The 7214-nt window shown below is 47.8% G+C and overlaps 1 protein-coding gene across 1 annotated transcript; it reads left to right on the top strand.

Annotated features, from left to right (window-relative positions):
• The first annotated feature begins 2106 nt into the window (after positions 1 to 2106).
• On the top strand, positions 2107 to 6433 carry LOC116517960 (thyrotropin-releasing hormone receptor-like). Its single transcript, XM_032231155.1, has 3 exons — positions 2107 to 2489; positions 3776 to 4181; positions 6038 to 6433. The coding sequence occupies exons 1-3, from the start codon at positions 2107 to 2109 to the stop codon at positions 6431 to 6433; spliced, it is 1185 nt and encodes a 394-aa protein (XP_032087046.1).
• The last annotated feature ends 781 nt before the right edge of the window (positions 6434 to 7214 follow it).

Genomic DNA, 7214 nt, shown 5'->3' with positions numbered 1-7214 from the left:
ATGCTGATGGGAGTTACAGATCTCGTCGGTCGCAAGGATGGAAGCTGTTCTAGATCAATCTGCCTTTTGCAATTGACGGATGGGGAATTTGTCAATGCCGATGGGGATTCGGTGGCGCTCCAGTTATTTTTATAGCTGCCTCTGTTGCTTTGCATGGATATTGAGCACTTCTGTACCGGAGACAAATTCCTTACGTTATCTAATCACACTTGGCCAAATAAAGTATAAATTTTATAAATAAATAAAATAAATAAATAAGTATTCAGTTCAATTACATTCAGTTCGGTTCAATTCAGTTTGGTTCGGTTCAAAGCATCCCTGGAAGGTACAGTAGGGTAAAATCTAAATTAAATAAAACTAATTCCAGGGTAGAATAAAATATTTGAATAGGAACCTCAAAGATACAGCTACTACTGTTTGGGGGGGGCAGGGGGAGGGAAGTTTGCTTTTCTTGAAATGACCAGTCAGTCAGTGGAAGGCCACCCTTGGTTTTCCAGCTGCCTGAAAACTTTCATTGATTTGGGGGGTGCTGGAAGGTAGCAATGAGGTTTAAGATCAAAAGACAGGAGCCCTCCCCTCGTCACATTTCTCTTACACGCCAACTCTTTGACACACACAGAGCAAGGGAGGAGGGTGTTTAATAAGAGCTGTCGATGATTGAATGCTTCCAAATTGGTCAATTATCCCACTTTAAATGGATTAATCCAATCATTAGCCAATTACTTTAAGTGCTTGAATGCACTGCAGAAAAAGAAAAAGAACGAAAGAAAAGACTAAGGAATGTGGATGTGGGCATCTCAGTGGCAAGCTTTCCTTCCCTGCAGAAATAAGTGCAGGGGAACCTGGAGGAAGATCTGGGAGGCCAAAGGGACAGGGAGGGAGTGGGGCTCGTGGCCCCCAGATGTTCCCAGAGCCAAAAGGGAAGAATGTTGGGAATGAACGATTAGGGAGAACTACATGTTTCTCACCTCTGTTTTAGGTGATTTTTGTTTTCATTTGTTGCTAACATTTGAGAGCATTCTGAAACCAGTTGTGACGGAGGCTAGGCAGATGAGCACATGCAAGGGACATTGTGGAGCTTCATAGCATCTTTACCTAACATTACATTTCATTTCATTTCATTTATTGAATTTCTATGCCGCCCAATCCCGGAGGACTCCGGGCAGTTTACAGAAATGAAAAAAAGAATTAAAAAGAATTATTAAAAACAATGGGACACAACAAAGTTAAAAAGGAACACAACAGACACCCAATCAGACAGGGCTGGACCTCCATCAATGTCAGCACCTCTTCATTGAGTAATTAGGAAAGAAGACCACGAGACTCCATAGGTAGAAATCAAGTGTACTTTTACTAATTATAAATGATTAGAAGCGTAGCAAAGCGAAGACTGATTATTTAGGCGCGAAAGCAATTGATATATAGAATAACCCATTCCCCTCCCCTTGGCATCCCAGTTACAGTCCAATCATAATTCTCCCAAGTGTCAGGTGTGAGATAACTTCGAAAGGCATCACCCAGATGGAATGTCGGTGCCGTTGGCCTTGGCGGGAACCTCCTCCGCATGCGCAGTCCGACAGGCAGCAGAACTCCAGAATCTTCCTCCAGCACAATTAGTAAACCCCTCCCAAATACCATGCCCCCCCTCCCCGTTTCATGGCAGCCGAAGCAGCAGCAAAGCAGAGGCTGACAATCAAGGGGTCAACAGCCCCAAGCCTGCCGGAAAAGCCAGGTTTTAATGGCTTTGCGAAAGGCCATGAGAGTGGGTAGGGCCCGGATCTCAGGGGGCAGCTCATTCCATAGTGCTGGAGCGGCAACAGAGAAGGCTCTACTCCTAGGCGTCGCCAGCCGGCATTGTCCCACTGAAGGTACCCAGAGAAGGCCCATCCTGTGCAATCTTATTGGTCTGAGGGAGGTCCCATAGGTACCCAGGTTCTAGGCCATGTAGGGCTTTAAAGGTAATGACCTGTTCAACAGGCCCCCAGGACTTCCCCGTTTGCCCAATGGAGACCTCTGAGGGTCTTGATGGGAGAGGGGAGCCCTTGTTTCATCATACCCTTCTTTTTACCCCCCCCCCCCAGGCAGAGTCTTGCTCTAACGCTGGCCATGGAGAACTGCAGCAACCTCCAAGCAGCCTCTCCTAGCAACATCTCCTTGGGGTTCGGCGGCCTCCCCTTCAGCATCTTTGAATACAAGACCATCTCGGTCTTCCTGGTGCTCACCATATGCGGAGTTGGCATTATTGGCAATGCCATGGTGGTCACCGTAGTCCTGACCACCCGTGACATGAGGACTCCGACCAACTGCTACTTGGTTAGTTTGGCTGTGGCTGATCTGATCGTCCTCGTGGCTGCTGGCTTGCCCAACGTCTCCGACAGCCTGGCAGGAACATGGATCTATGGATTTGCTGGGTGCCTTGGCATTACCTACTTTCAGTACCTGGGCATCAATGCATCCTCCTGGTCTATCGCAGCTTTCACCGTGGAAAGGTAAGGGTGGAATTCAGTAAATCATCTTGTCCTCTACTTGGCATCCTTCAAATGAGGTGGCCCTCAGAATTTCAGCCGGCAGGGATCAAGGCTGGGAGTCTGGGAGTTGTAGATCCAAGCCAAGAGCCAAGGTGGCGCAGTGGTTAAATGCAGCACTGCAGGCTACTTCAGCTGACTGCAGTTCTGCAGTTCGGCTGTTCAAATCTCACCAGGCTCAGGGTTGACTCAGCCTTCCAACCTTCCGAGGTGGGTAAAATGAGGACCCGGATTGTTGGGGGCGATATGCTGACTCTGTAAACCGCTTAGAGAGGACTGAAAGCCCTATGAAGCGGTATATAAGTCTAACTGCTATTGCTATCTATCTATCTATCTATCTATCTATCTATCTATCTATCTATCTATCATCTATCTATCTATCTATCTATCTATCTATCTATCTATCTATCGGATTGTTGGAGGTGATATGCTGACTCTGTAAACCGCTTAGAGAGGGCTGAAAGCCCTATGAAGCGGTATATAAGTCTAACTGCTATTGCTATCTATCTATCTATCTATCTATCTATCTATCTATCTATCTATCTATCTATCTATCTATCTATCTATCTGATTGTTGGGGGCGATATGCTGACTGTGTAAACCGCTTAGAGAGGGCTGAAAGCCCTATGAAGCGGCATATAAGTCTAACTGCTATTGGTTGTCTGGAGTGTGTACTCAAAAACATTCATTGTTCTTCAGACATTGATCTATTGGTTCTTCTAGATCAATAGTCACTAAATACCTTCTGTTACAGCCTCCAAAGGTTCTGAAGACCTCCATTCACCTAGACCCACCTTCTTCGACTTAGGTTGACTACATTTCCCAGACTTCCCCAATCAGCCTAGCTAAGTTTGAAGAAAGCCTCTGTTTTGCTTGGCAATAGTTTACCTGGGTCTCTGGGAGCTTTTCCCTCACCTGTATCTGATCCTTCTACCTGGGAATGCTGCAAATTGAACAAGGGACCTTCTGGAGGCCAGGTAGAAACTCTCTCCTGAGCTCCGAATGATGCTCCCTGAATGTGTTTGTGCAAAGGGCTACCCAAGAGATAGTATCCTTCGCGGGTTGCCACTCGGTGCCACCCTTCTGCACGAGGCAGGAAGTGACCCAGACAAAGAAACCAGCGTAACGGTTCTTGCTAGACTAGACCAGAGGTGACTCTTCCTCCCATGTTGCCTTCCTTACGCCTCCAATCTTGCTTTTCCGGCCACCTCCTTCCTTAAACCCCTCTCTTCCCTTCCTCTCTTTCCCAGGTATATCGCCATCTGCCACCCGATGAAGGCGCAGACAATGTGCACCGTGTCTCGAGCCAAGCGCATCGCTGCCTTTGTCTGGCTCCTCACCTCGGTGTACTGCATGCTCTGGTTCTTCCTGGTGGACGTGGCAGCTAACAACAGCCAGCAACTGGAGTGTGGCTACAAGGTCTCCCGCAACCTTTACCTGCCCATCTACCTGCTCGACTTTGCCCTCTTCTTCATCGCCCCTCTCCTGCTCACCACCGTTCTCTACGGCCTCATTGGAAAAGTCCTCCTCCAGAGCCATGCCCTGCACCGCCCCACTGCCCAAGGGGAATGCTGGCGAGAGCGAAGCAACCAGGAGAAAAATGGCACCGAGGCTGGCAGCTCAAGAACCAGAGTGCCCGTCTCTTCCAGGAAACAGGTGGGCAGCGGTGGTTGAGTTTGGAGCAGAGGGGGAAGAAACCCTCAGGAAGGTTTGCGATGTTCACCCTGTAAGCCAGTTTCTCAACCTTGACAATTTTAAGACATGTGGACTTCAACTCCCAGAATTCCCCAACCAGCCTGGGAATTCTGGGAATCCTACACATCTTAAAGCTGCCGAGTTGAGAACAGCTGTTGCAACTGCAATCCGAGGTAGCACTTGAGAGGGCTAACTCAACACAGGGGGGTCCTTCCACCCTCACCATTTGTAGATGTCCCTGCAAACATAAAGTATTTGTCATTCCTCTTGAGTGCAACTAAGCGGAAGTATTAGGCAATCTCTACTCAGGTCTTCTTGGTACTCTGGGAACAGCCATCGCTGGACAGATGCTACCATGTGCTGTGACCAAAAGCACCATCGCATTGGTCTTAAATTTCAAAGCGAGAGATATAAACGAGACTGGAAAAAAATAGATTGATTACACTCAAAATAAATATGGGACTAAGAAATTCCAGATAGCTTATGATTAAGATCAGGAATGATATAAATTGTTTAAAGTTAGCCTGGCAAGGAGGAGCTAAGTTCAATTTAAAGATGTTATCAATTCCCTACTCTTTTTTCAAATATATTTTAGACTGTTTTTGTTAAAGATTTATACCGCGTATTGCTTCTGGGAAGTCAGGGGAGGGAAGGTTGGGGGGGGGGTTGGGGGGAGGGTGGGAGGGAGGGAAGTATATTAGGCTTGAGGAGGGGTGTTAGGTTTTAAAGTAATATGATTGCACATGTATACTGTCTTCTCTTATTTTTTCTTCAAAACCAAGATATTTTATGTATATTTGAAATGGAAGTCTAAATACCATCAGCACAGAATGGAGTTTGCTCAGAAGCTGAAATACACCAAGTGAATGAGAGGAAGAGTGGGAAGCAGAGGAGAGAAGAAAGATGGGAAGAGAGGGATAGGAGAGAGGGTGAAGGGGGAAGATGAGGTGTATAAGGAGGAGTGGTAAGGGGAGAGAGGAGAAGGAGAAAGGAAGGGGAAGTAGAGTAGAAAATGATGGAGGGAAGACAGGATGTAGAAGAGTGGGAAGCAGAGGAGAGAAGAAAGATAGGAAGAGAGGGATAGGAGAGAGGGTAAGGGGGGAAGGTGAGGAGGATAAGGAGGAGTGGAAAGAGGAGAGAGGAGAAGGAGAAAGGAAGGGGAAGTAGAGTAGAAAAGGTTGATGGAGGGAAGAAAGGAGGTAGAAGAGTGGGAAGCAGAGGAGAGAAGAAAGATAGGAAGAGAGGGATAGGAGAGAGGGCAAGGGGGGAAAGATGAGGAGAATAAGGAGGAGTGGAAAGAGGAGAGAGGAGAAGGAGAAAGGAAGGGGAAGTAGAGTAGAAAAGGATGATGGAGGGAAGAAAGGAGGTAGAAGAGTGGGAAGCAGAGGAGAGAAGAAAGATAGGAAGAGAGGGATAGGAGAGAGGGCAAGGGGGGAAAGATGAGGAGAATAAGGAGGAGTGGAATGAAGAGAGAGGAGAAGGAGAAGGGAAGGGGAAGTAGAGTAGAAAAGGATGATGGAGGGAAGAAAGGAGGTAGGAGAGAGGCAGAAGAAAGAGGTGTATGGAGAGCAGAAGAGCTAATAATGGGTTTTTTATCTTTCTGGGCGTTGATGACAAGAGGAACTGATGTAATTACTACTTAATACAATAGGATATTGGCTATGTAATAGTATACATGTGGTTTATATGTTATGAAAATGGAAAATAAAAAAGTATATATATATATTTTAAAAAAATTTCAAAGCTTGGCCCGCCACCTTCCCTGGCCTTTCAAAGCTGTGTCTCATTTCCCACGAAGCTCCTTCTTTCTCCTCCAGGTCACCAAGATGCTGGCTGTGGTGGTGGCCCTCTTCGCCCTGCTCTGGATGCCCTACAGGACCCTGGTTTTGGTGAACTCCTTCGTGAAGCACCCCTACCTGGACCGCTGGTTTGTCCTCTTCTGCAGGATCTGCATCTACACCAACAGCGCCATCAACCCCATCATCTACAACCTCATGTCCCAGAAGTTCCGCCTGGCCTTCAAGAGGCTTTGCAAGTACAGGGAGGAGGAGCTTCAGCGGCAACGTAGCTTATGCACAGCTTCGGCCGATGGCAGCACCCGGAAGGCCGGCCCTACCGGCCAGCAGGGGAGCCCGGCTGGGACGCCCACAGCCGCGGCTGCTCAAGAAACCCTGAGCCAGAAAGAGAAGGAGATGCAGTTTAGCCTGCTTTGAAGGCTCCGAGACCCTCTCTCTTTTATTTAGCCCCACCAGAAACTGACTTTGTCTTGCCCAGCACAAGTGGGAGCCTTTGAAGAACTTGCAGGCTTCAATTTTATGGACTTCTTGAACAGGAAACCTCCCCCCTCCCCAATTTAAAGGGACAATTGGTGCAAACCATGCCCTGGATTTGGCCAAAAGCGGGAAGCTGGGGAAGATCTCTCTTTTTGGGAGCCCACAGCAGGTCAGGTGACTCTTCAAAGTCCACCAGCATGTGGGGAAGAGGCACCTTTTTCTGGAATAGGACGGTGGGTTCCTCCAGAATAAGGTAGGGATTTGGAGGGGGGGCTTTCTTCAGCTGTACTGGAGCAGCCCCTTCTGGTTGGGAGGGCAGGACCTCGGATGCCTTTCAAAGGAGGCCAGGCAGAATGAGAGGGAGAAAGGCCTCCGGATTTAGCATCCACAGCAGGGAATGATGGGGGAGGAGTCTTTATCTCCATGCCCTGGTCGTGCCCTTCACAGAGATGCTTTGATGCCCACCGCACAAGTCAAGAATGTTGTCAAAAGATGGTCTAGTTATCTGACACACCGAGACTTTTATTGCTTTTTACTTAACTTCAACCGTTGGGCACCGATAAGGAGAAAAATCTCAATTCCCATGACTGGAGTGTTTCTGTAGTCCAACTTCTGTGCCCCTTCCTTCCTTCCTTCCTTCCTTCCTTCCTTCCTTCCTTCCTTCCTTCCTTCCTTCCTTCCTTCCTTGAAGACTGAAAGGCTTGTCAAAGGATGGACTTCG

Source organism: Thamnophis elegans, chromosome 14, assembly GCF_009769535.1.
Source record: "Thamnophis elegans isolate rThaEle1 chromosome 14, rThaEle1.pri, whole genome shotgun sequence".
Lineage (NCBI taxonomy): Eukaryota > Metazoa > Chordata > Lepidosauria > Squamata > Colubridae > Thamnophis > Thamnophis elegans.
The sequence above is the reverse complement of the archived record's forward strand: the minus strand, read 5'-3'. Positions and strand labels throughout refer to the sequence as shown.

Coding starts and splice junctions, on each gene's coding strand:
- LOC116517960 (XM_032231155.1), top strand. CDS start 2,107: ATGGAGAACTGCAGCAACCTCCAAGCAGCCTCTCCTAGCAACATCTCC. Junction 2,490..3,775: donor GCAGCTTTCACCGTGGAAAG/GTAAGGGTGGAA, acceptor TCTCTTTCCCAG/GTATATCGCCATCTGCCACC. Junction 4,182..6,037: donor CCGTCTCTTCCAGGAAACAG/GTGGGCAGCGGT, acceptor TTTCTCCTCCAG/GTCACCAAGATGCTGGCTGT.